General features: G+C 42.9%; 1 protein-coding gene across 4 annotated transcripts in view; it reads right to left on the minus strand.

Moving 5' to 3' along the window:
• Positions 1 to 27,063, minus strand: part of dnaaf11 (dynein axonemal assembly factor 11) — a 63,293-nt gene extending 36,230 nt beyond the window's left edge. For 2 of the 4 annotated variants that reach the window (XM_078217059.1, XM_078217061.1), the window contains exons 1-7: positions 26,981 to 27,053; positions 26,237 to 26,404; positions 11,444 to 11,521; positions 7,939 to 8,111; positions 4,165 to 4,328; positions 2,161 to 2,236; positions 1,960 to 2,065 (exon numbers count right to left, since the gene is read on the minus strand). In XM_078217059.1, the coding sequence (XP_078073185.1) occupies positions 1,960 to 2,065; positions 2,161 to 2,236; positions 4,165 to 4,328; positions 7,939 to 8,111; positions 11,444 to 11,521; positions 26,237 to 26,404; positions 26,981 to 26,990 (775 nt within the window). In that variant the 5' untranslated portion in view covers positions 26,991 to 27,053. Of the gene's footprint in view, positions 1 to 1,959; positions 2,066 to 2,160; positions 2,237 to 4,164; positions 4,329 to 7,938; positions 8,112 to 11,443; positions 11,522 to 26,236; positions 26,405 to 26,980 lie in introns of all 4 variants that reach the window. The other 2 variants (XM_078217062.1, XM_078217063.1) reach the window with 2 other exon arrangements.
• Positions 27,064 to 27,607: the final 544 nt, after the last annotated feature.

A 27,607-nucleotide genomic window follows, 5' to 3' on the forward strand; every position in this document is an offset into this window, starting at 1 on the left:
ACATTCAAGTTTGGCTTGATAAGTGGCTAGTAACAGTGACACTACATATGTACCAGGCAATTGCCATCCCCAAGAGGGAATCGAACTCTCTTCCCAGGACATTCAGTGATGTGACCAACCCTGAATTCCCCCCCCCCCCGTCATCCTGGGGATTGCCATTAACCAGAAGCTTATCTGGACAAGACAGTACTATGGTTACTAGAGCAGTCAGAGGTTGGGAATTCTGCATCAAGTAACACACTTCCTAACTCACCATGCATGCTTATCAAAAGCCGTAAGTCCGGGACAAAATAGTCTACTTTACTGGGATTCCATTGAACTACCTTAAATATTCACTTCCTCCACCATCAGCGTGTTGTGGCAGCACCATGTACCATTTACTTGATGCATTTCAGCAACTTACCAAGACTTTTTCAACAGCATTTTCCAAACGCCCTTTAGCACCGAGAAATATAAAGTCACAGGTACATTGGAACATCATCACCTTTGAGTTCCCCTTCAAGTCACACGTCATTCTAACTTGGAAAGATATTGTTCCTTCATTGTCACTGGGTCAAAATCCTATAAAGTTAAAGTTTATTTATTTATTAGTCACAAGTAAGGCTTACTGGAATGGCTCACTGCAATGAAGCCACAGTGAAATTCCCCTAGTCGCCACAGTCCGGCGCCTGTTTGGGTTAATGCACCTAACCAGCATGTCTTTCAGACCATGGGAGGAAACCAGAGCACCAAGAGGAAACCCACGCAGACATGGGAGAATGTGCAAACTCTGCACAGACAGTGACCGAAGCTGGGAATCGAACCCGGGTCCCTGGTGCTGTGAGGCAGCAGTGCTAACCATGCTGCAGATTTTTTGCAGATATAAAATATTTCTTCCACCAATTTTAGTCTAATACCTTCCAATAGGTGGAAGTAGGCTTCTAGTATCTTCCCAAGAGGGTAATTACCCTAGCAATAGTAAATGCAAATAAGCTATTAGTTCTTGGAGTCAACATCACTAATTCTGATTTCACACACAGTGGGCGTTCACAAATATATACTTCCCGTAAAAGTGGCCTGTTCGCAATCAGGCATACAATTAAAGACAATACTTTAAAGTGAAGTAAACAGCTGTGATGTAGGAAACCCACCAGCCAATCTGCACTGAGCAAATTCCCCATATATCGTGATATTAATATCATTTACTTTTTGTGAGGTTGTTTCAGGGATAAATATTGACCAGGACGCCAGAGATAAGTCCCTTGCTCTTCCACAAGATAGAGCCCTGGGATATTTTACACCACCCAAGCAGGCAGATGGGGCCTCAATGTAATGTCAGTGTCAGCCTTGATTTTTGTGTTCAGGCTATGGAATGGGACATGGACCACAGGCCAAGAATCAAGATTAAAATCTTCTCAAAATGTACATTTCAGTGTCACGCAATAATATATAGTTACCGAAGAATCAACCAGTTGGAGATTTCCACCTTTCTACCTTTTCTAAGTACTTTTTCCTCACACTTCCTATTTTAACATCATTTGACAATAAGTGGGCAAACAGAATCTCCAAATGCGTGTTGAATATAATCTCTTCCACCTTTCTCACAACACTTCTGAAAGGATTCACTAAAACAAGTTAAATGAGATCTGGAAAAAGTCCAACAAAGGCAACAAAAATTCTCTGATTCAATCTATAATTCAGATTTACTTCTTATTTTTGGAGTTGCAGGTAATTTAAGTATATGGCCCATTTAATTGTATTTGTGCAGCCAAGCATATGTAGTAATTTAAAGCTGTCAACTTGTGCAGAGCCTACACCGACTGTTAGATTGCCATGAGGCCGTGCAGCTCAGAGGGATTGTTTCCAATGTTAGAACATGACTTTGTTCTTGAATTTGTACAAAGGGTGCCACTGCTCATTAATGCCTATTCTTAAAATAGAAAAGGAAAAGAAAAAGAATCAAATGTAAAAATACTTAACTGTTCATTTCAGTGAGTTGGAAAGGGATCTGGCCCAGGTGGATTTTAATCAAAGATTTCCAATTAAATTGGTAAATCAGCATTGTGAGGCCTTCAAAGAGGACACACTTCAAAATGAAAAGGAAGTAGAGTGAAGCAAAAGAACCCAAAAGTGTTTTATAAACATATAAAGAATAAAATGGTAGTCAAAGGAAAGCTGTACCAGATAGCGACCGAAATGAAATCTTCTTGTAGAGATGGAGGGCGTCCCCGAAGTACCAAAGGTATGCTTTTGGATGCTGTCAATGTTACAGTAAAGGAAGAGTATAAAGATAGACAAAGAGGAGGGAATTAAAATGTTGACAATGTTCAAAGTAGGAAAGTCATCTGGTCCAGATTTCATGCATCCTAGGTGACTAAGAGACATAAGGGCGGAAATTGTTGCAATTTGGGGCCAAGCTTCACATTCGCCTTAGATATAGGGTGATGCCAGCTGACTGGAAGACTGCAGATACTACAACCCTGTTCAAAAAGGGGAGAGGGATAAACTCAGTAATCTAAGGCCAGTCTGTTATGGGGCAATTCTTAGTGACAATAATCAAAATTAAATAGCACAGGTAAAAATATGATCCATAAATAAATAAATTGTTAAAGGCGGATTGTGTTTGACTAACTAGATTGAGTTCTTTGATGAAATAAGAGAGAGTTGATGAAGACAGTGCAATTAATGTCTCTTATATACAATACCACATAATAGACCCATTAGCAAAATTGAAGCCTTTGGGGTTAAACAATCGTGGCTGTATGAATAAATGATTAACTACTAAGGCATGTTAAGCAGAAAGTTATGGTTGTTTATAGTCTGGGGGGGAAGTATGCATTGGTAGCCCCCAATGGTCAACATTGGGACCACTTCACGGGATAAAGGATTTAAAATGCATGAGTAGATTTAAAATTTGAGAAAAATAACTGACGAGAATTATCTTCATTATATTCCTGACCTGAACTTGAGTATATTGGACATAATTTCAAAGTTTGTAGAGAACATGAAACTGAGAAATGTGGAAAACAATGAAGGGAAGTATATAAACACATGAGGAAGTGGGTAAAAACATGGCAGATGAAATTTAACAGCTAGAGCGTGAAATTATTCATTTTAGCACAAAAAAAATGAGGACAGATGACATAATCAAAATGGCACAATTTTTAAAGGTGCAAATACAGAGAGACCTGGGCAAGTTAAAAAGCTTTTAAAAGACATATGGATTTCTTTATGCATTCGTGGGATATGGGCATTGCTGGCTGGCCAGCATTTATTGCCCATCCCTAGTTGCCCTTGGAGGGCAGTTGAGAGTCAACCACATTGTTGTGGCTCTGGAGTCACATATAGGCCAGACCAGATGAGAACGGCAGATTTCCTTCCCTAAAGGACATCAGTGAGCTAGATGGGTTTTTCCGACAATCAACAATGACTTCATGGTCATCATTAGATCCTCAATTCCAGATATTTTTTATTGAACTCAAAATCCACCAGTTAGATTTATAAATAGAGGAGGACTTGATGCAAAATGTTTATAATGCACAAGTTAGGCCAATTATGAGAACCACACTTTAGGAAGGATGCCAAAGTTTCAGAGAAGTTGCATAGGTGAATTAATAGAATGGTACTAGGGTAAAAATGGCCAGTTACTTGGAGAGAATAAAGGAACTGGAGTTGTTCTCCTTCGATCCGGGAGATTTAATAGAGGTGTTCAAAATCATGAAAGGTTTTGAAAGTGTAAGCAAGGAGAAACTGTTTCCAGTGCAGAAGGCTTGGTAACCAGCCAACATAGATTTATGGTAACTGGCAAAAGAAAAAGAGATGACACGAGGGAAAAATTCTTACACAGCAAGTTGTTATGGTCTGCACTGCTGAAAGCATGGTGGAAGCAGTTGTAATAACTTTCAAAAGGGAATTGGATAAATACTTGAATGGGGAAAATTTCTGGACATTTGGAATAAGAGCAACTGAGTGTGACTGATTCCAAGAGCCAGTACAGGCACAGATGGCTTTCCTTTGTGCTGTATGATTTTACGATATAGTACTAAATATTACACTGATTTTATCAAAAATCACAAACTCTCTTCCTAAAAATGCTAACAAATACTGTTCCACACACATGGGGTATTGGTTTCAATACAGCACATTGCATCAAAGTGAGGATTTTGCTTTTTATTTTCAACTTACTTATTATTCCCTTTCTCTTCTAAATTCTTCTGCAATGCTTCTTTTTCCATGGTTCGTTTCAGGATGTAAGCCTGCTCTTGCTCTACAACTTGATGCCGTACTCCTGGATAATCCTGCAGTGCCTGGATCTGGTCAGAACGTGTGATTTCTTTTCCATCTAATGACTGCAGTCCAAGAGGTAACAATAATGGTCATAAACCACAATCGGAGTCATAATTATTGTTTTTGTAAATGTGTAAGTTCTAGCAACAGCAATCAAATTGTGTCAGAGGAAATTGCGACATTATCTGCATTTGGTAAAGTATCTCTCTTTGTGATGATGAAAGGGCTGTGTGCCTTAGCCAAGATTGTGCTGAAGTCTGATTCTGGAAGATACCCCCCTCCCCACCCCCACGCCCCACTGTCTGAACCTGGCACTGAGCAACATTTTCAGTGTAGTGGGAGAAAGGGGGTTGGGTTTGGTTGCGGTGTGGAAAACAGGGGAGTGGAACTTATTTATAAACGAGCAGTTTACAGACACAGCGGCTGCCTTCAGTTAGAAGAAATATTTGTTACCCAGCTTTCCGAAACATGACTCATGGGATTTACACATTTGAGCAAAAGGCCGAAAAGGTCTTTGGAGACGTTAAGTACCTCCTTGGTTTTACAACATTTAACCAAGTGCCTCAGAACTTCCACAAATTGTATTACAGCTGTGCGGCTGACACCAAGGGTTTTGAAGGGGGAAGGGAGGTGGGGAGGTGGAGGGGGTGCTGCGGCCTCAGAAGGACAGATATTTTTGTCCCTCATGATTTGGGCATCTAGGCGAGTGGAAGGAGTGCGCGCTAGAAAAGGGAATAGTGCGCATTGTGGAGAAGAGGCTGCAAAATGGAGCCGGCATCTCCACACATTCGTCCCATAGAGACATGCTGGTGTAAGAAACCTTCATCAGAGAACAGGGACAAGGTCAGGAGCGCAACATGCACCAGGCAGGAGGAGAGGAAACAAGGTTTTACACTGAGGTAAAGGTCTACCCGACTGTGGAAGTCGTATCTGAATATAACTGAGAACGAATGGTTAACCAAGGAATTGGTCAGCAACGTGTGCCATGGCCAAACGTAGAAGGGGCAGAAACATAGAAAATAGGAATGGGAGAAGGCTGTTCGGTTCTTCGAATCTGCTCTGTCATTCATCATGATCATGGTTGATCCTCTATCTCAACTTCATACTTCAGCACTTCCCCCATACACCTTTAGATACTTGAAATCTATTTCCTTCTTAAGTATATTCAGTGATTTGACCTCCACAGCCTTCTGTGGTAGAAAAATCCAGATTCATCATACCGAGTGAAGAAATTTCTCATCTCAGTCACAGAATTATAGAATTCCTATAACGCAAAAGGCTATTTGGCCCATTGAGTCTGCACCGACTCTTCAAATAGTATCTTATCCAGACACGCCTCCCACCTTCTCCCTGTAACCCCAAGGCATTTACCACAGCTAAACCACCTAACCTACAAATCCTTGGACACTAAGGGGCAATTTAGCATGGCCAATTCACCTAACCTGCACATCTTTGGACTGTGGGAGGAAACTGGAGCACATGGAGGAAACCCATGTGGACATGGGAGAACGTGCAAACTCTACACTCTCAAGGCTGGAATTGAATCCAGGTCCCTGGCACTGTGAGGCAGCAGAGCTAACCACTGTGCTGCCCTAAACGGCCTACCTGTATCCTGAGACTGTGATCCCTTATTCTAGATCCCTCAGCCAGAGGAAACATCATCCATGCATCTAGTCTGTCCACCCCTATCAGAATTTTATATGTTTCAGTGAGATCTGCTCTCATTTTTCTAAATTCCAGTCGACCCAATCTCTCCTCATACGACAATCCTGCCATCCCAGGAATCAGTCTAGTGGACCTTAACTGCACTCCATCTAGGATATTCAGCTTTCTTCAATAAAGAGAGGCTAACAGCCTCCCAAAGGGCAAGGTGCCAATGCCCAGGGGGCACCTTTGCACTGCCCTTCAGGCATGGGGCAGCGTCAAGGGGGCAATTGGTGGGGGTGGGGGAGTCCTGCTGCCACTCTGCCATTAGGAGCAGTCAGGGCAGGAGGGAAGCCAGCGATTGGGGTGGGCTGGGGGGGCGGGGTGTCAGCCTAGAAGGTGGGGGGGGGTGGGGGGGGGGCGGCGGTGCCGGGAACGGTCAGCGATTGAGCTGGTCAGCAAACGGGAGGCTGACAGTTCGGGGCCACTGCGCATGCGCAGAGACCTGCTGGTTTCAGCCTCCTGGGTAGGAATAGGCCCTGCCTCCTGAAGTCTAATGACGTTTGCACTGGTGGCCTCTGCAGTAGGAGATTCTAGTGTGAACTTCCACTGAAATAAAAGCGTGAATTATTCCAATTTTCCCACAAATTGAACACTTCGAATTTTTTGGGGAGAATTCCACCCAGAGACTTTAAAAGTGGCAGTACAATCCAGTCGCTCATGCACCTAATCTCTCTAAATCTTAAGTCTATTATTGAAAGGACTGTCACATCACAGAAATATTTGGTACAAGTGAAAAAGGACAATTCTCAAAGAAGGAAAGACGTTAAAAATCTATGCTCAACATATGAGGTGCAATGCATGGGCCGTGTATGCTGTCCGAAGTCAGTGGGAAGCAAGAACCATCTAAAGTAGGATGTCAACTGCTTTCATTTGTTAAGTGTAACTTTTGTCGCTTGAAAAATCTCCAGATAGCACTGCATCAAGTATCTCCTCGTCTGAGATTGATTGTCTGGTCTCTCAACCTCTTACATGAACATCAATGTTCAATGAAGAGAGATTGAACAGTTTAGGCCTATGCTCTCTGAAATTTAGAAGAATGAGGGGAGATTAAATTGAGGTATATAAGATGATAAAGGGTATGGATAAAGTTGAGGTGGAGCAGATGCTTCCTCTTGTGGGGCATTCTAGGATGAGAGGCCATTGTCTTAGGATAAGAGGTAACAAATTTAAAACAGAGTTGAGGAGAAACTACTTCTCCCAAAGGGTTGTGAATCTGTGGAACTTGCTACCCCAAAGAGTGGTGGACGCTGGGACAGTGAACAAATTTAAGGAAATTTGTGTTATTCATACAACAAACTCCTCATCTCTGGAATCAATGTTCTCTTCATTTGCTCTGCAAATGTCATATATCATAAGGAATTGGCTGTTTTAGGGAAGTATCTTCTGGACATTTTAATTGGTAATGTGTTGAAGGGTTATGAGGAGGAGGCAGGAATATGGGGGTGAGGACCATATCGGCCATGATCGAATGGCAGAGCAGACTCAATGGGCCGAATGGCCTAATTCTACTCCTATACCTTATGAGGTTATAAACATTGGAGTGGACCTAATTATCTTGCTCTTTGTGGTACAGACAGGGTACTGAATGGCATCCTTCCAACCTGTATGATTCTATGCTTACATAGTACTTTTACATAGTGTTGATGACAAAACCAATATACTGTATGGTTTATCTAACACAAGTCAGTTAAGCTGTTAAAACCAAATAATTCAATCGCATAGTTCTGTGGATATCTACAACCCTCTCCAATTTCACAGTTTAACTGCTTGAAGGAAACACAATTTCACAAATCATAAATCATCTATTACCATATGCATGCAATTATAAAACATCTCACTTCCAATCACATCCAGCCCTGACGCAAATTAAAGAATCCTTCACATAGGCCATGAATGGTAATCAAAACATTAGTACAAATGGACTTTAGAGTACCAACATTTGTTGTTAGACAATGATCTCCTAACCTTGAGCTGTGGTAGTGTAGCAATCACAAACTTCCTGTAACCACCAAACTCACTGCAGGGGTTTCCAACCAGAAAAAGCTCTCGTAGGTGAACATTATGTTTGAGTGACTCCACGCTCGTCAGTTCACCCACAAAGTTGACTGTAAGGTCAAGTTTTTTCAAAAACTCACAACCTGTCAAAGAAGGAAGGGGAAATAATATCACATTCAGAGAATATGATAGACTTGTTCTTGAGGTTTTCATGTTTTCTTTTAAATGGAGGCTTCTGGTAAAAATATTAAATGGAATAAATAGCCATGCCCCTAGGCAAGCTTTACAGTACAGCTACAAAAATTGAATCTACCCAACAATGTGGAAAAGTGCCAGTATGCCCAGTCCACAAAGAGCAGGATATAGGAACAAGAGTAGGCCATTCAGCCCATCAAACCAACTCCACTATTCAATTAGATCACGGTTAATCATTAACTTGAATGTCACCTTCCCATGCTATCCCCATATCCCTTGATGCCATTAGTCTCCAGAAATCTATTGATTTCCTTCTTGAGTATGTTCAATGATTGAGCTTCCACAAACCTCTGGAGCAGCGAATTCCAAAGATTTACCACCCTCAACATTAGATTGAATAAATCCAATCCAACCAATGAAGACCCTTATCTGTCGACATTGAATCATTGGCAAATGGAAATAGTACTGGAACGCATCACCAATTACTCACCGGAAAATGCTCCCTAATGCTAAGTTCGGGTTCTGCCAGGACCAACTTGCTCCAGACCTCATTACAGCGTTGGTCCAAACATTGACCATAGAGCTGAAATCCAGAGGTGAGGTGAAAGTGACTGCCCTTGAAATCAAGGCAGTAAATCTGTGGAAGGGTCTTATGGAGTTGAAATGTTAATTGCCTTTCTCTCTCCACAGGTACTGCCAGACTTGCTGAGTTTATCCAGCATTTTCTGCTTTCATTACAACAAATTATCCAGTATGGCATTAAGGGATGCTCGTAAAATTGAAGAATTGGGTATAAGAGGGACAACTCTTCACTGGCTGGAGGACTGAGTGCTCCGGTTTCCTCCCACAGTCTGAAAGACGTGCTGGTTGGGTGCATTGACCCGAACATGCACTGGAGTGTGTCGACTAGGGGAATTTCACAGTAACTTCATTGCAGAGTTAACGTAAGCCTTACTTGTGACTAATAAAAAAAATTTTTTAAAAAGATGGAAGCACCTAACACAAAAGAAGAGGGTGGTGGTGTCAGGAGCCAATCACCTTAGTGCCAGGACCTCGCTACAGGAATTCCTCTGGGCAATATATGAGGCCCAATCATCTTCGGCTAGTTCATCAATCACCCTCCTTGTAAAGTTAGAAATGGGAATGTTCACTGATGATTATAGTGTCCAATATCATTCTCAACTCTTCAGATTCTGAAGCAATCCAGGCCTGCATGCAGGAAACCCAGACAATAATCAGGCTTCGGCTGATAAACGGCAAGTAATATTTGGGTCACACAAGTGCCAGGTAACGACAATCACCAACTAGAGAGAACCTACTCATCTCTCCTTGACATTCAATGGCATTACCATCGCTGAATCCATCCATCATTAACATCCTGGGGGTGATCAGAAACTTGACTGGATCAGTGACATAAAGACTAAAGGGCGGCACGGTGGTACAGTGGTTAGCACTGCTGCCTCACAGTGTCTGGGACCCGGGTTCAATTCCGGCCTTGGGTCACTGTCTGTGTGGAGTTTGCACATTCTCCCCGTATCTACGTGGGTTTCCTCCGGGTGCTCCAGTTTCCTCCCACAGTCCTAAGATATGTGGGTTAGGTCAATTGGCCATGCTAAATTGACCCTAGTGTCAGGGGGATTAGTAGGGTAAATATGTGGTGTATGGGAATAGGGCCAGGGTGGGATTATGGTCGGTGCAGACCTGAAGGGCCGAATGTCCTCCTCTGCACCGTAGGGATTCTATGGATTCAAGAGCAAATCAAAGACACAAGAGTCCTGGATCAACCTTCTTGGGTGGTGTTAGAATTGCACCCATCCAGGTAAATGGGATGGGTGCAATTCTAACACCACCCAAGAAGGTTGATCCAGGAGGACTATGCATGCGTGGCTGGCATCTCATCCAGTGCCTGCTTGACTGGCACCTCATCAATCACCTTAAATAAACATTCACTCCCTTGACCACAGGCACACAGTGGCAGCAGTGTGTACCATCTATAAGATGCACTGCAGCAGTTTGTCAAAGACTCCTTCGACAGCACCTTCCAAATTTGCAACTTCTATCACCTTAAGGACAAGGGTAGCGGGTACAGGGGAACCACATGTAAGTTCCCCTCCAAGTCACACTCATCCTGACTAGGAAACATATTACCATTGCTTCACTATCTCTGGGTCAAAATTCTGGAACTCTGTCTCCAACAGCATTGTGGGTGTACCTACATCAAATGGATTGCAGAAGTTCAAGAAAATGACTCAACAGCGCCTCCAGGAGGGATATGAGGGATGGGCAATATATCTAATTCTTGCCAGTAATGTTTAAATTCCACGAATGAATAAATAAAATTGCTCTTTTTGATATATATTAATGGTCTGAACTCAACAGGCAGGATATAAATTCAAAGTTTGCAAATGATCTGAAACTTGAAAACGTCATAAACAGTGAGGAGGATAATAATAGACATGTGAGGACACAGACGTGGAGATGCCGGCATTGGACTGGGGTAAACACAGTAAGAAGTTTAACAACACCAGGGTTTGTGAACAGAATTCCCACTCACTTGAAGAAGGGGCTTAAGGCTCCGAAAGCTTGTGGCTTTTGCTACCAAATAAACCTGTTGGACTTTAACCTGGTGTTGTTAAACTTCTTACTGAGGACACAGACAGACAGATGAAATGCCAGACACACGGAAGGTTAAGTGTAACACAGACAAGCATGAAGTGATTCATTTTGGGAGAAGGGAGGATGGAAAATTTAAAACTACATCGTACAATGTAGTGTAAATCTGTGGGTGTACTTACACAAGTCTTTGAGGAAGACTGGACAAGTTGTGAAGGTATACAGCATCTTTGGCTTTATAGATAGAGTCATAGAGTACAAAAAGCACTGGTTAGGTGAAACTAGAATATTGTGGGCAGTCTGGGTACTTTAGAAAGGGTATCAAGGCCTCAGAGAGAGTGCAGAAGGGATTTACTAGAATGATACCATAGGAGAAAAAATTCAGTTATGTGGCTAGATTAAGAAATTTGGTCGTCCTTCTTAGAACAGAAAATGTTATGAAATTTGATAATGGTATTCAAAATCCTGAAAGGTTTTAGCAAAAGTAAATAAAGGGAAACTGTTTAGAGTGGCACAGGATCAGTAACCAGAGGTCACAGATTTAAGATGTTTGGCAAAAGATATCAGGTAAAATATTTTATGCAGTGCTTTGTTATGATTTTTTAGATTTTCAGGTATACAATTCCGTAAATGAGAAGTACTTGAATATATTTCAGGATCAATTTACCTTCTAAATTTTCTATGCGTTCAATGTTGTTCAATGCCAGATTAAGGTATTCCAGCTTTTTCAGTCTGCCAACATTTTCTGTAAAACAAATGAAACCTCTTCAAAAAAATAAGGACAGTCAATTGGGCCAACACAAACTTGAAACTGAAACGTATTTCATCAGGCCCCTGGAATGATAGTTATTATGGCCCAGCTTTTGCAATAGAGAAAAGGTAAAGCTAACAGTGTTGTGTTGTCTTGCTCCTCCAGGATTCACTCTAATAGTATTTCGAGAGACTCAAATAATTCAAATAAATAAAGGCTGTGAATTTGCGGTGCTTACCCACTAGATAACCACTAAAGTCACCAGAAAAAAATGGGGCTTGTCCATTAAAGTATAAGTATACTTCTAATGATCTGCTGAGTTTTAACTCACGCCAAACAACCAATCTGATGTTGAATTTCTGTTTTTAAAAGTGTGAAGACTCTGACTCAAGGTTGGTCTAGAGTCGGGCAAGGATGAATAGCGGGGTGTGGGCAAAAATAGGAAGAACATCCTATTGGATGGCTCCATAGCAGTTTCTCACTTTTACAGGATTGTGCAGGAGGCAGGATGATGAGAATTGGATTTTACAGGTGGCATACAGGATACCTGTTGAGCCAACAGGCTGTGAAATGGTGGCAGGCTCCCACAGCAGGCTGGGCAGTCATTGGAGCTGGATGGTCCATTCAATGGGTAAGGCACATGCTCATAATTGACTGCAATCAAGGCAGTACCCCACACCATGGAGGGCGTTCCCCCTTCTATCTGATGCCCCTATCCCATTTGGTCATTTTTATATGCCTCCATTTAAGCCAGCAAATAGGAATGGAGGATTCCTTGTATTTCTCTATATACAGATGGAGGGGTTGACATTCTTTTCAATGCTGAATGGCGTCCAATTGGTCCTCCAGGCTCAGAAGCCTGCATCTACCCTTAATTGGATGGTATCCTTGAGGCGGCCATCTCTAAAATCTATTCTGGATCCCACGACCAACATTTCTGGATTCTCAAACCTTTTTACATCTCAACGGTGGGATCTAGACCCACGAACAAAAATCATGCCCTACCTGTCTCAGTAAGATTCTTCAATCTGATTGATGGAGGACAGAATGCCACTTGCCCTGTTTCCACAAGTTCCAGATTTCATGTGTAGGACATCACTCCAATTTCACTCTCTGAGTACTGCAAGTCATAGAAATCATAGAAACCCTACAGTGCAGAAGGAGGCCATTCGGCCCATCGAGTCTGCACCGACCACAATCCCACCCAGACCCTACCCCCACATATTTACCCGCTAATCTCTCTAACCTACGCATTTTAGGATTCTAAGGGGCAATTTTTAACCTGGCCAATCAACCTAACCCGCACATCTTTGGACTGTGGGAGGAAACCGGAGCACCCGGAGGAAACCCACGCAGACACGAGGAGAATGTGCAAACTCCACACAGACAGTGACCCGAGCCGGGGATTGAACCCGGGACCCTGGAGCTGTGAAGCAGCAGTGCTAACCACTGCGCCCTAGTCACAGTGCAAAAGTCCACAGAAGGTCTGTGGACAAGGGTAAGTGAATGGAACAACTTGGGTCATTTGTTCAGTGCTGGCTGCAAAATCTACGTCAACACCTGGAAGGCTAAAATATGAATGGAGAGGTAGTGTTGGCCCAGTGATACAAAGCCCTGGTGAGACCCATGTGTGGAGTAAAGCTCTTCACACTGCACCATAGAATGGATATATTGACCTTTGAAGAGATTCAGTACAAATTCAGCACAATATTCCCAGGGCTCCAAGAATTAACTTATGTGGAGAGATTCATAAATTAGGCTCACTTCCCCTGAAATATCAATGTTGAAGAGTGATTTGATTGAGGTTTTTGGGGTACTGTATTGAAAGATGTGATAGAGTTGAGAGAGAAAATTTTATTCTTGTTCTAGATACCCTCCACCACGAGAAGACATTAAAAGCAGACCATTCAGCAGAGAAGTCTAGAAACAATTTTTCACATAAAGGATAGTAGAAGCATGAAACTACAAAAAGCACTAGATTCTAGCTTAATTAATAATTTTAAAATCTGAGATGATAGATTTTTGCTAACAAAAGAATATTAAAGGATATGAAGCTAAATTGGATGAATGAAGTTAAGTTACAGATTAGCCATGATCTAACTGAATGATGGTACAGGCTGGAGAGCTGAATGTTTGGATACTACCAGAATTTTACAAATAACAACTTTAATCACTTATAAATAAGGGCGGCATGGTGGCACAGTGGTTAGCACTGCTGCCTCACAGTGACAGGGATGGGGTTCGACTGCCAGCTTGGGTTATTGTGTGTGGAGTTGCACATTCTCCCCGTGTCTGCATGGGTTTCCTCTGTGTGCTCCGGTTTCCTACCACAGTCCAAAGATGTGGGTTAGGTTGATTGGCCATCCTAAATTAACCCTAGTTTCGGGGGTTAGCAGGGTAAATATGTGGGGTTATGAAGATAGGATGGGATTGTTGTCAATGCAGGCTCGATGAGCCAAATGGCCTCCCTCTGTACTGTAGGGATTCTATGATTCTAAATACAGTGAACAAATTGGAAGGACTTGCTGGAGCGAGTTCCTACACGGCTTAGCTGGCTCAGTTAGTGGATAATGGGATTCATAATCCCAAAATCGTTGCATGATGGTTTTTTTCTTAAATATTTATTTTATTGATTTCTACCAATGATGAAACTCAACAGTAAACGGCACTAATAGGTTGCTGAAGAAAAATGTAATGGCCTGTCATTTCCAGGCAACTCGTATTCACTGCATGAACATCTATTTTAAAATATTTGAACTCTCATTAAAATAGAGTGGTGATTTTTTTTCTAGTGGAGGGAAAGGTTGCTTCTGGTACAATTTTAATCTGTTGGTTTTTAGGCAGTTGCTATTGCTGCCTCATTTTTTGCCATAAAAATACAAGAAAACTGGTGATATCAATAACAACATGGATTTTCTGATTCTTCTACATAAGAACAGGAATAGGAGCGGGATAGATCATATGGCCCGTGAGCCTGCTCCATCATTCAATACTATCATGGCTGATCTTCAGCCTTAACTCCACTTTCCTGCCCATTACCCATATCCCTTGATTCCCTGAGACACCAAAAATCTGTTTACCTCAGTCTTGAAGATATTCAACAATGCGCCATCCACCACCCCATTTCAAAGGTTCACAAACCCATGAGTGAAGAAATTTTTCCTCATCGCAGTCCCAAATTATTCACGACTTGTCCTGAGACTGGGTCCCCGTGTTCTAGATTACCCAAACAGGTAAACACCTTTCAGTATCTATCCTGTCAAGACCCATTTATTGTACAGCCTCCAGTACAATATGTCCGTCCTTAATGCTCACAGCACTCCAGGTGTGGTCTCACCAAAGCGCTGTACAACTGCAGATTTCCTTTTTTGTTTGCATTTCAATCCCTCTGTGTTAAAGGACAACATGCCATTTTCTTTCCAAATTGCTTGCTCCAACTCCTTGCTAACTTTCTGTGTTCCTTGTACAAGTACACCCAAGTCCCTCTGAGCATTACTATTTATTTATAAGTTTTATTTATTTTTTTAAATATGGGCAGTTCTGGTTGCCACATTATAGGAAGGATGTAATCACATTGGAAGAAATGCAGAGGAGATTCACCAGGATGTTGCCTGGGATGGAACATTTAAGTTATAAGGTGAAGTTGGATAGGCTTGGGTTGTTTTTGCTGGAGCACAGAAGCCTGAGAGGTGACCTGATTGAGGTGTTAAAGATTATGAGGGGCATGGACAGAGTGGATAGGGAGCAGCTGTTCCCCTTAGTTGGAGGGTCAGTTACAAGGGAACACAAGTTGAAAGTGAGGTGAGAGGTTTGGTGGGGATTTGAGAAAAAACTTTTTTCTCCAGAGGGTAGTGACAGTATGGATTGCACAACCTGGGAGGGTGGTAGAGGTGGGATGCCTCACATCCTGGATGAGTACTTGGCACACCATAACAGTCAAGGCTATAGGCCAAGTGCTGGCAAGTGGAATTAGGTGGGCAGGTCAGGACCTTTCATGTGTCGGTGCAGACTCAATGGGCCGTAGGGCCTCTCCTGCACTGTAGTATTCTGTGATTCTGCTTTTCTATTCTTACCATTAAAAGTAATAACCTCACACTTCCCCATATTATACTCCATTTGACATCTTGTTGTCCACTTATTTAATTCATTAGTAATGTAATATTTATTATTTTAAATTGTAATATATTAATTACATCTTTGTACTGTCAGATGGCAGTCTTGTGGCTCAGTTTGTAGTACTCCTGCCTCTGAGCTAGAAAGCCCCAGGTTCAAGTCCCACTCCAGCACTGCTGACTCTGGAAGGGGCATTCCAAACAACATTCAAGAGGTTGTTATTCAGCCTGTAATCCTTCCAACACTCCACACCATTCTCAGAGGGTAAAATGATGTAAGATTTGCATGACAACAACTACCAGATTGTTAGTTATATCATAATTTTAGCAATGCTAGCCCACAACTGGAATGTTATTTATTTGTAATCAAGACCGTCGCCTGTCACAGATTCAAAGTGTGATGAGTACACAATAGAAACCAGCAGAAACTGTTGAGTAAAAGATACAATCATCCTCTAGTGGCAAAAAAATGAACAAATAGTGGAACAAAAATTTTAAAAATTTATTTTGTTGAATAATACAATAATTAAGTAAAACTTTTATTTTGTCTCTAGGGGAGACCAAAATCCAAGAATTCAGAATTCAATTGGAATATTTTGTTGGCGTGGGACAAGCAAATAAGAAAGTCTTAGCCATCAACAAAATCCTATACCTACACATCAATGGTACGAACATAATTTGTCCCTGTAAAGTCCTCCTTATTAACATCTCCGGGCTTGTGCCAAAATTGGGAGAGCTGTCTCACAGACGAATCAAGCAACAGCCTGACATAGTCATACTCACGGAATCATACCTTACAGACAAATGTCCCAGGCACCATCGCCACCATTCCTGAGTATGTCCTATCACACGGGCAGAATAGACCCAGCAGAGGTGGCAGCACAGGGTGTACAGACAGGAGGAAGTTGCCATGGGAGTCCTCAACACCAACTCTAGTTCTCATGTAATCTCATGGCATCAGGTCAAACATGGGCAAGGGAACCTCCTGCTGACTTTCATGGACCACCCCCTCAGCTGGTGAATCAGTACTCCTTCATGTTGAACACCACTTGGAGGAAGCACTGAGGATGGCAGAGGTGCAGAATATACTCTGGGTCGGGGACTTCAATGTCCATTAGGTAGCACCACGACTGACTGGGCTGACTGACTGGGTCTGCAGCAGGTGGTGAGGGAACCAACAGGAGGGAAGAACATATTCAACCTCACCCTCAACAATCCGTCTGCCGCAGATGCAACTGTCCATGACAGTTTCAGTAGGGTAACCACAGCACAGTCCTTGTGGAGACAAGTCCAGTTTTCACGTTAGGGATACCCTCCTTTGTCTTGTGTGCCACTGTCACCGTGCTCAATGGGATAGATTTAAAAACTGGGCATCCATGAGGCACTGTGAGCCATCAGCAGTTGCAGAATTGTATTCAATCACAATCTGCAACTTCATGGCCATTACCACCAAGGCAGGGGATTAAGAGTGCAGAAGAGCAAGCCAGGAGCAAAACCTGGATTACATAAAAATGAGGTGTCAACCTGGTGAAGCTACAACACAAGACTACTTGTATGCCAAACAGCATAAGCAGCAAGTGAAATGGCTCAGATCCAAGCTCTGCAGTCCTGCCAAATACAGTCATTAATGGTGGTGGACAATTAAACAACTCACTGGAGGCTCAGCTCCAGGATATTACTGCAGGAGTCCCTCAGGGTAGTGTCCTCGGCACAACCATCTTCAGTTGCTTCACCAATGACCTTCCTTCCATCATAAGGTTACAAGTTAGGGATGTTCGCTGATGACTGTGCAATGTTCAGCATCATTTGCAACTCCTCAGATACTTAAACAGTCCATGTCTAAATGCAGCAAGGCCTGTATCAAGACCAAGGAATAGAGGGGTATGGGGAACTGGCAAAGAAAATAATTTGAGGCCGGCATAGATCAGCCATGATTTTATTGAATGGCGGAACAGGCGTGAAGGGCTTGGTGATCATATTGAATGGCGGGGCAGACTTGAAGGGCCTGGTAGCCTACTCCTGCCTCCATTTCTTGTGTTATTCTGTTCTCCTGTTGGAGGTGGTCATTGCCAGGCACTTGTGTGGCATAAATGTTATTTGCCACTTGTCAGCCAAGCCTGGATATTGTCGTTTAATGGCATTACCATCACTGAATTCCCCACTATCAACCCTGGAGGTTACCGTTGACCAGAAACTGAACTGGACAAGCCATATAAAGACCATGTCTGGAAGAGCAGGTCAGGCACTAGGAATTGTTCAGTGAGTATCTGACTTCCTGGCTCTCCAAAGCCGTCATAAGTCAGGAGTGTGACTCTCCCCTTGCTGGATGAGTGAGCATCACTCAAGAAACTCAACACCATCCAGGACAAAGCAGGCTGTTTGATTGGCATCCCTTCATTGGTTCCCTCCACCACTGACATACAGAAGCAACAGTGTGTACCATCTACAAGATGCACTGTAGGGACTCACCAAAGTGCCTTAGATAGCACTTTCCAAACCCACAATCACTATTATCTAGGACAAGAGCAACAGATACCTGAGAACACAACCATCTTGAAGTTCCTCTCCAAGCCACTCACCATCCTAACTTAGAAATGTATTGCCGTTCCTTCACTGTCACTGGGTCAAAATCCTGGAATTGCCTCCCTAGCAGCACAGTAGGTGTACTTACACCACATGAACTGTAATGGTTCAAGAAGGCAGCTCACCACCATCTTCTCAAGGGCAATTAGGGATGGGCAATAAAAGCCAGTAAAGACTGCATCCATTGAATGAATTTTTAAAAATCAACAAGCTAAAAGAAGGAAAAAAAAGATAAACTGGAGTAGAAACCTAAAGTAAAATTGACTCAATCAGCAAGGTTGCCACAAATTCCTTCAAACCAGTTATAAATGGCTCAAAATAAATTGTAAATTTGCACATAAACGTTCACCCTCTGGTGGCAAGAAAAGTTTACAACACTTAGTACTGCCAGGTAGAACTGCAGCTAAGTACTAACCAGATGTGACTTGGTGATCTTCTAAGTTCAGACATAATCAGAAAAGTGTGGTTGTACAGTAACAATAACACATATTTAGATAGCACTTTTAGCATTATAAAATATCCCAAAATTAAACAGTGATCTTGCCTCGAGGCAATACAAGGGCAGTTAATCAAAAGCTTGGTCAGATGTAGGTTTTAAGAAGCATTTTAAAGGAGAATGGTAGAAATTCAGGGGGGTTTATCAAATTTTAAAATGATTACAGCTTAGAAGTAAGCAATTTGGCTTGCTGTGTCTGTGCCCACTCTATGCAAGAGCAACCCAGCTAGTCTCGTAAGGTACTTATTCAATCTCTTCTGAAAGTCACAATTGTATCTACCTCTGTAACACTCTCAGGCACTCAGATCAAACCTACTCACTATGTAAAAGCATTTTCCTCATTCTGACTTTGGTTCTTTTCCCAACCACTTTAAATATGTTTTCTCTAGTTTTTGACCCTTCAGTTTCCCTCTTTCCACATTGATCCAATCTCATCTCAGTCTTCTCTGTCACAAGAACAACCCCAGTTTCTGCAGTCTACCTACATGTTTGAAGTCCTTCATCCCTGGAATCGTTCTCATAAATCTTTATCGCATCTTCTCTAAAGCCTTCATATTTTTCTGAAGTGCAATGCCAGAATAGGACAAATATTTCAGTTGAGTTGCTTTTGTACTCTATCCCTTCATTTATAAAATCCAGAATTCCACATGACTTTTTAACTGCTTTCTCAACCTGCCCTGCCACCTTTAAAATTAGTGTAGATACATTCCAGGTCTCTTTGTTTCTGCATCTCCTTTAGAAGTGGCTAGCCTGGATTGAAAATAAGTAGTCAACAAGAATGAGCACAGAGGTGAGAGGCGAATGAGACCTGGTCCAAGTGAAGGCAGCAATATTTTGGATTACCTTAAGTTTATGAAGGGTAGGATGAGGTGAGCCAGGAAGATATTTGTTACTGTACTTTTCAGTTCATTTAAGCAGACATTCACTGTATTGTTATCTCTTGTTACGACAGGGGTGCAAGTTGATCTAGTCCCAGTAGATGTCAGTGGTTCTCACCAATGGCGCTTCAGTGTGGAGGAGAATATAGTCAGATCAATCCTTCTTGTCTTTAGCCTCTTGTGATTCCAAAGCCAGATAGTTTCACTGAGATGAGAATTCCTAGCTGGATACTGATAACCACCATTTCAAGCGAGGCAAAGAGAGTGTGTGCTAAGCAGTTTTCCCTCTTCTCAGTCAATTCCCAACTGAGTTGAAAAAACAACTTCAAAACTTAAAGCTTATCTCTGTCAGTTGATTTCCAGTAAATCACTAGTCTTTGCCTTTGAAACAGTTTTTTTATCCCCCAGTCATTAAAGTAATCACTATTCACATAAGCAAATAGCTCTCCTCCTTAAGTACCATGCTGATCAGGTAATTTCCTGGAAAAGCATGCCTGCTCCCAGTCCACACGTGAACTTATGACCATTTAAAAAACAAGTGTCCAAGTAATACAATGTTGTTTCAAATTTTAAAAGAAAATATAGTCCTGGAAGGAATGGTTCTAAAATTCTCCCTTCCTTTGACCAACATTCATGGCGTAACTTCTTTCTTTAATGCTGCGAGTTTTTGCGAGTTAATATGTGTTTAAGGTTATATTGTATTAATCCTTACATTACTGGCAGATTTTTTTTCTAAACACCGTTTCAAAGTTCTGCATACTGCTATCTGCACTGATAAATACATCTTTACACTAAACACATAATTTGCCTCAACGATGTTACCTCACCTGTGAAGCTCTATTTTCAAACTGAGAAAATATCATTTCAAAATCACACTGGCTTGGGTGATGCATCTTGCATTACTTAATCAATTAAAATGATTGCTCCCGGACTTATCCCCGTCTCCAACTGAAAATCAGCCTCAGACACCAAGGACTGGATTTTATGGGGTGGGGGAGGGTGGGTACAGTTCACCGCCCCCCCCACTAAACCCCAACTATAAAAAACAATTCACAATAACATGCTGCAAGGTGGCAACATCAAGGAAAGTGTGGGACTTCAGTCCCTCACAGGAAGGAAGTCCCGCCTTCATGTCTCACTAATTTAATTGAGTTTTTTGAGGTGGTGACAAAAATGATTGACGAGGGAAGGGCCGTGGATGATGTCGACATGGACTTTAGTAAAACATTTGACAAGGTCCCTCATGGCAGACTGGTGCAAAAGGGTAAATCTCATGGGATCAGGGGTGAACTAGCTAGATGGATTCAGAACTGGCTTGACCATAGCAGACAGGGTAGCAGTGGAAGGGTGTTTTTCTGAATGGAGGTCTGTAACTAGTGGTGTTCCGCAGGGATCAGTTCTGGGACCTCTGCTGTTTGTAATGACTTGGAAGAAAACGTAGCTGCTTTGATTAGCAAGTTTGCGGATAATACTAAGATTGGCAGAGTTGTGGGTAGCAATGAAGATTGTCAGAGAATACAGCAGGATATAGATAGGTTGGGAAATTGAGCAGAGAAATGGCAGATGGAATTTAATCCAGACAAATGCGAGGTGATGCATTTTGGTAGATCCAATTCAGGTGGAAGCTATAAAATAAATGGCAGAGCCATCAGGAGTACATGGGACTTAATAGGATGAAGGGTTATAGGTAGACCTAAAAGATAGGGATATGTTCGGCACAACTTGTGGGGCTGAAGGGCCTGTTTTGTGCTGTAGTTTTTCTATGTTTCTATGTTTCTAACATAGGCACAGAGAGATCTAGGAGCACAGGTCCACATATCCTTAAAAGTGGCAGCCCAGGTGGAAAAGGTGGTGAAGAAAGCATATGGCATGCTTGCCTTCATCGGATGGGGCATAGAGTATAAAAGTTGGCAAATTAAGTTACAGTTGTATAAAACGTTGGTTCGGCCATATTTGGAATACTGTGTCCAATTCTGGTCACCACACGACCAGAAGGACGTGGAGGCTTTGGAGAGAGTACAGAAAAGGTTTACCAGGATGTTGCCTGGTATGGAGGGTATTAGCTATGAGGAGAGATTGAATAAACTGGGATTGTTCTCCCTGGATAGATGGAGGGTGAATGGCGACCCCGGATAGAAGTTTATAAAATTATGAGCTGCATAGATAGGGTGAACAATTGGAAGCTTTTTCCCAGGGCAGAAATCACAATGGGGCACAAGTTCAAGATAAGAGGGGAAAAGTTCAGTGGAGATGTACTGGGGAAGTTTTTTTTTTACACAGAGGATGGTGGGGGCCTGGGATGCACTGCCAAGTCAGGTGGTTGAGGCAGATACATTAGCCGCATTTAAGGTTTATCTGGATAGACATATGAACAAACGGGGAATAAAGGGATATAAGCGGTTGGCCTAGCTAGGAAAACGTGATCGGCGCAGGCTTGGAGGGCTGAAGGGCCTGTTCCTGTGCTGTACTGTTCTTTGATCACTTGGCAAGCAGCTATTGCAGTTCTGGCAGCCAGTTATGGGTACTGCTGGGACTGCAAACAGGCCCAGGACAAAGACTCCATTGGATCCAGGACTCATAAGTCAGGGGCATTGGGAGGAAGCGATTGGTCACCTTAGGGAAGGGGTGGTGTTTGTGTGGGTTTTGAAGTGCGGAAGGGAAGGATGGATGGGATAGATACCAGCTCTTCATTCCAATGGAATCCTTTGCTCTCTAACAAATTCAACATGCAATGCCTTGAAAAAGACTTCCAATGACAGCTCAATAGATTTCTATCATCCTCCAGCCCACCTGTGTTTATGCTCATCTTCCTTCATAGTTGAATGCACCTCGAGTACCCCATTGATCCTGACTGCACTGTTGACAAAATCTAAGCCTGATTGGCAGCTTGTGGTTTCACTTCCTCTTTTGCAAACCACAATCGTTTGGAAGAAAATTACCCCTTAAAATGGCAGCCCGGTCTCTGAACAAGGGGGCTGGAGAGCCAGTCGCTCTAAATGAGCTTATTAGTGTTTCTCAGGTGGGTGAATACCACCTGAAAGATGCTGCCAGCGCCAGCAGGAAACACTCAAAATGGGAGGACTGGGCCTGACATCTTTCAGGTGCCAGGTTAAACAGAGGATCTGTCAGTTGTACAACATACAAAGCAAAAGGGAGATCTTCCAGGGTCCAGACCTATATTCATTCTTCAACCACCACCCAGAAATAGTTGAACTGATTATTTATTTTATTTGTGCTGTGTACAGATTGACTGTCATGTTATAAGTAAGTACACTTCAAAACATTGGTGGTAAGTGTTTTGGGATACTCTGAGGTTGTGACAAGCACTCTGTAAACTCAGATTTTTTCTTTCTAAATTATCACAGCCACTGATTCCAGTGGAAAGAGTTGATTACTTTCTAGTGCGTTACAAACAAGCGAATGTAGAATCGCATTCTGTTACTTTGCAACAGAGAAGTGAGTGACAATTTCTTGAGTATATCCAAAATAGTGATCAATAGGTCAGGTACCAAAGGAATTAAGGGAACTAATTTACCTACAGATCTTTGGACTGTGGGAGGAAATTTGAGTATCTGGAAGAAACCCACGCAAACACGAGGAGAACGTGCAAACTCCACAGTCACCGGAGGCTGGAATTGAACCCGGGTCTCTGGTGCTGTGAGGCAGCAGTGCTAACCACTGTGCCACCCCATAGTTTTAAAATATTATTTAATATCTTATTTACTAGTTGAGCAGCACAGTGGAACAGTGGTTAGCACTACTGCTTCACAGCGCCAGGTACCCAGGTTCGATTCCCGGCTTGAGTCACTGTCTGTGTGGAGTTTGCACGTTTTTCCAGTGTCTGCGTGGGCTTCCTCTGGGTGCTCCGGTTTCCTCCCATATTCTGAAAGACGTGCTGATTAGGTGCATTGACCCGAACAGGCGCCGGACTGCGGCGACTAGGGGAATTTCACAGTAACTTCATTGCAGTGTTAATGTAAACCTTACTTGTGACTAATAATTAATAAACTTAAAACTAAAAAAGCAGACTTGAAAGATTTACTCCTACATCAGTGTCTTATGTTTTTTACATATGATCCAGCCGCCAGAGGAGCTGTAACCCTCAGATCTATAAGAAACAATTAAAAAGCCCACCCTTAAAGTTATAGAATGGTTCTAGCATCATATTTGTGCTGGCTCTCTGAGGAAGCAATTCACTTGGTGCCATTCCCTTATCTTTATCCAAAGTCCTGCAAATTTTTCCTTTTCAGAATAATTTGTATAAATACTTATTTTTTTGCATTATTATTAATTTCCTTTTCATTTCATTCATCCCCAACATATGCCAGACTATCATAGCTGATAGGATGTATAGACTTTAATGCTAAGTCTTCACTAAGAATGTTTTAAAAAATAACTACCACAGCAACATATGAACACTAGCCTGTCAAAGAACCGTAGATGATGTTCAAGGCAGTCCTTTGTTTCCTCGTACAAAGGGCATGCTTTTCCATGCCTGCATTTTTAAGTACAATGTGATCTTGTCTGTATGTGGCCATTGTCAAAAATAATTTGCCTGAAAGCAAATATGGTATATAGGTATGTCAAGAACAGAAGGTTGGTTAGGGCAAGTTTAGGGCCAGTTATAGATGGCAGAGGGAAGTTATGTGTGGAACCGGAGGAGATTGGTGAAGCATTGAACCAATATTTCTCTTCGGTGTTCACGCAAGGGGACATGAATATAGCTGAGGAGGACACTGGGTTGCAAGGGAGTAGAATAGACAGTATTACAGTTGATAAGGAGGATGTGCAGGATATTCTGGAGGGTCTGAAAATAGATAAATCCCCTGGTCCGGATGGGATTTATCCAAGGATTCTCTGGGAGGCAAGAGAAGTGATTGCAGAGCCTCTGGCTCTGATCTTCAGGTCGTCGTTGGCCTCTGGTATAGTACCAGAAGATTGGAGGTTAGCGAATGTTGTCCCATTGTTTAAGAAGGGGAACAGAGACTTCCCCGGGAATTATAGACCGGTGAGTCTCACTTCTGTTGTCGGCAAGATGTTGGAAAAAATTATAAGGGATAGGATTTATAGTTATTTGGAGAGTAATGAATTGATAGGTGATAGTCAGCATGGTTTTGTGGCAGGTAGGTCGTGCCTTACTAACCTTATTGAGTTTTTTGAGAAAGTGACCAAGGAGGTGGATGGGGGCAAGGCAGTGGACGTGGTATATATGGATTTTAGTAAGGCGTTTGATAAGGTTCACCATGGTAGGCTTCTGCAGAAAATGCAGATGTATGGGATTGGGGGTGATCTAGGAAATTGGATCAGGAAGTGGCTAGCGGATAGGAAACAGAGGGTGGTGGTTGATAGTAAATATTCATCATGGAGTGCGGTTACAAGTGGTGTACCTCAGGGATCTGTTTTGGGGCCACTGCTGTTTGTAATATTTATTAATGATCTGGATGAGGGTATAGTTGGGTGGATTAGCAAATTTGCTGATGACACCAAAGTCGGTGGTGTGGTAGACAGTGAGGAAGGGTGTCGTAGTTTGCAGGAAGACTTAGACAGGTTGCAAAGTTGGGCCGAGAGGTGGCGGATGGAGTTTAATGCGGTGAAGTGTGAGGTAATTCACTTTGGTAGGAATAACAGATGTGTTGAGTATAGGGCTAACGGGAGGACTTTGAATAGTGTGGAGGAGCAGAGGGATCTAGGTGTATGTGTGCATAGATCCCTGAAAGTTGGGAATCAAGTAGATAAGGTTGTTAAGAAGGCATATGGTGTCTTGGCGTTTATTGGTAGGGGGATTGAATTTAGGAGTCGTAGCGTTATGTTGCAACTGTACACAACTCTGGTGCGGCCGCACTTGGAGTACTGTGTGCAGTTCTGGTCCCCACATTACAGGAAGGATGTGGAGGCTTTGGAGAGGGTGCAGAGGAGGTTTACCAGGATGTTGCCTGGTATGGAGGGGAGATCCTATGAGGAGAGGCTGAGGGATTTGGGATTGTTTTCGCTGGAAAGGCGGCGGCTAAGAGGGGATCTTATTGAAACATATAAGATGATTAGAGGTTTAGATAGGGTGGATAGTGATAGCCTTTTTCCTCTGATGGAGAAATCCAGCACGAGGGGGCATGGCTTTAAATTGAGGGGGGGTAGTTATAGAACCGATGTCAGGGGTAGGTTCTTTACCCAGAGGGTGGTGAGGGATTGGAATGCCCTGCCAGCATCAGTAGTAAATGCGCCTAGTTTGGGGGCGTTTAAGAGATCCGTAGATAGGTTCATGGACGAAAAGAAATTGGTTTAGGTTGGAGGGTCACAGTTTTTTTTTTTAACTGGTCGGTGCAACATCGTGGGCCGAAGGGCCTGTTCTGTGCTGTAATGTTCTATGTTCTATGAAAGCAGGTTTCTCAATAAAACAGATGTTGCAGCCATTTCGTATTTGTTTCTAGAAATACTCAAACATGATCTATTCAGGCAATAGTATAGTTTCAGAACCTGTATCCTGTATTTAAATAACTGTTCTTTCCAGAGAAAGTCTGAGTGAATTTATCATGTTAATTTGAAATGATGGTTAAACTCCCTTGCAACTGGCAAGTTTACTTAACATTGCCAAATAAAAAAATACTCACCATTATACATTTTCAGCAAATTTGAGGGAACTTACCAATCTTAGGAATCAAGTTATTTTGAAAGTAGACAATTTTCAGATCTCTGCACCACTTGTCAATGTGTTCAATTCTCTCGATTTCTTGCTGGTGTAAAGAAATTTCTTCCAGTGAAAAGATCTCGCAGTCATTATGTTCTGCTCGTTGCCTAATCAGACTTTCAGTAACTGTGAGAGAATAAGAATCAGTGAAGTGAGTGGGAACTTTTAAAAAAAAACTTGTTTTCTACAAACTATCAGCTGAAGGATTTCAGTCAAGGAAACCAAATCTGGTTTAGCTGAGCCTCTGAAAGGATTAACTATCATCTGAACTGGATGGAGATATTTCAGGCTTGATATCACTGAACAATATAAGAACTTTGTGAGTTGATCCAGATGATTTGTTTCTGATGCTGGGTGTGTTTGGTGTCATTGGACATTGATAATTTAGCGATGGTTTTCAGTGCTCAGACGGAGCATTGATGCTGATTCCATTCGCTTCTCACTCTCTGTAACCCACACAGCCGCCTGCCAACCCGCTCAAGTTTCAAAGACCACTCCCTGCCGCTGCCCGAACACTGAGCGGCCTGCTGCCCCCCGAGTGTCCCGCAGCAGCTGCGGCCCGGCCCCCCGCTGAGAGGTGGCGAGCGGGTCAGCTGGGTGAGTTAAATTGAGGAGGTGTTGTTGCTCCTTGGCTCTGTGCCGGACACCGGCTCAGAGGCCTCAGGCCCAGCCGCCACATCCCCTCTATCGGCTCCCACTTACTTCGCACCATCCCGGCGCCTCCTCACTCAACTCCGGCAGCTTGGAGCTAGAAGCGACCGGTAACCTTGGTAACTGACAGCCCCGCCCCCTGGAAACTGAGACCCGCCCCCTGTAACCGTGGAAACTGAGACCCGCCCCCTGGAAACTGAAAGCCCCGCCCCTACCCCTGGAAACTGACAGCCCCGCCCACTGTAGCCCTGGAAACTGACAGCTTGACTGGCTGTTCCTTCGTCAGGTGGGTGGGAGTTCCGAAAGCTAGTGGTGTTTGCTACCAAATAAACCTGTTGGACTTTAACTTGTTGTTAGACTTCTTACCCTGGCAACTGACAGCCCCGCCCCAACCCTGGAAACTGAGTCCCACCCCTGTAACCCTGTTGGACTTTAACCTGGTGTTGTTAAACTTCTTACTGTATTTACCCCAGTCCAACGCCGGCATCTCCACATCATGACCCTGGAAACTGACAGCCCCGCCCACTGTAGCCCTGGAAACAGAGCCCCACCCACCGTAAACCTGGCAATTACCAGTCCCACTATAGCTGTTGAGCTCAGGAATAAACCATTGTTGAAAGTCGTTGTTGTTATAGATTTAGGGAACCCACAATATTCCACATGGTGCCAGAAGTCAGT

The sequence above is a fragment of the Mustelus asterias genome, chromosome 7 (assembly GCF_964213995.1).
Source record: "Mustelus asterias chromosome 7, sMusAst1.hap1.1, whole genome shotgun sequence".
Lineage (NCBI taxonomy): Eukaryota > Metazoa > Chordata > Chondrichthyes > Carcharhiniformes > Triakidae > Mustelus > Mustelus asterias.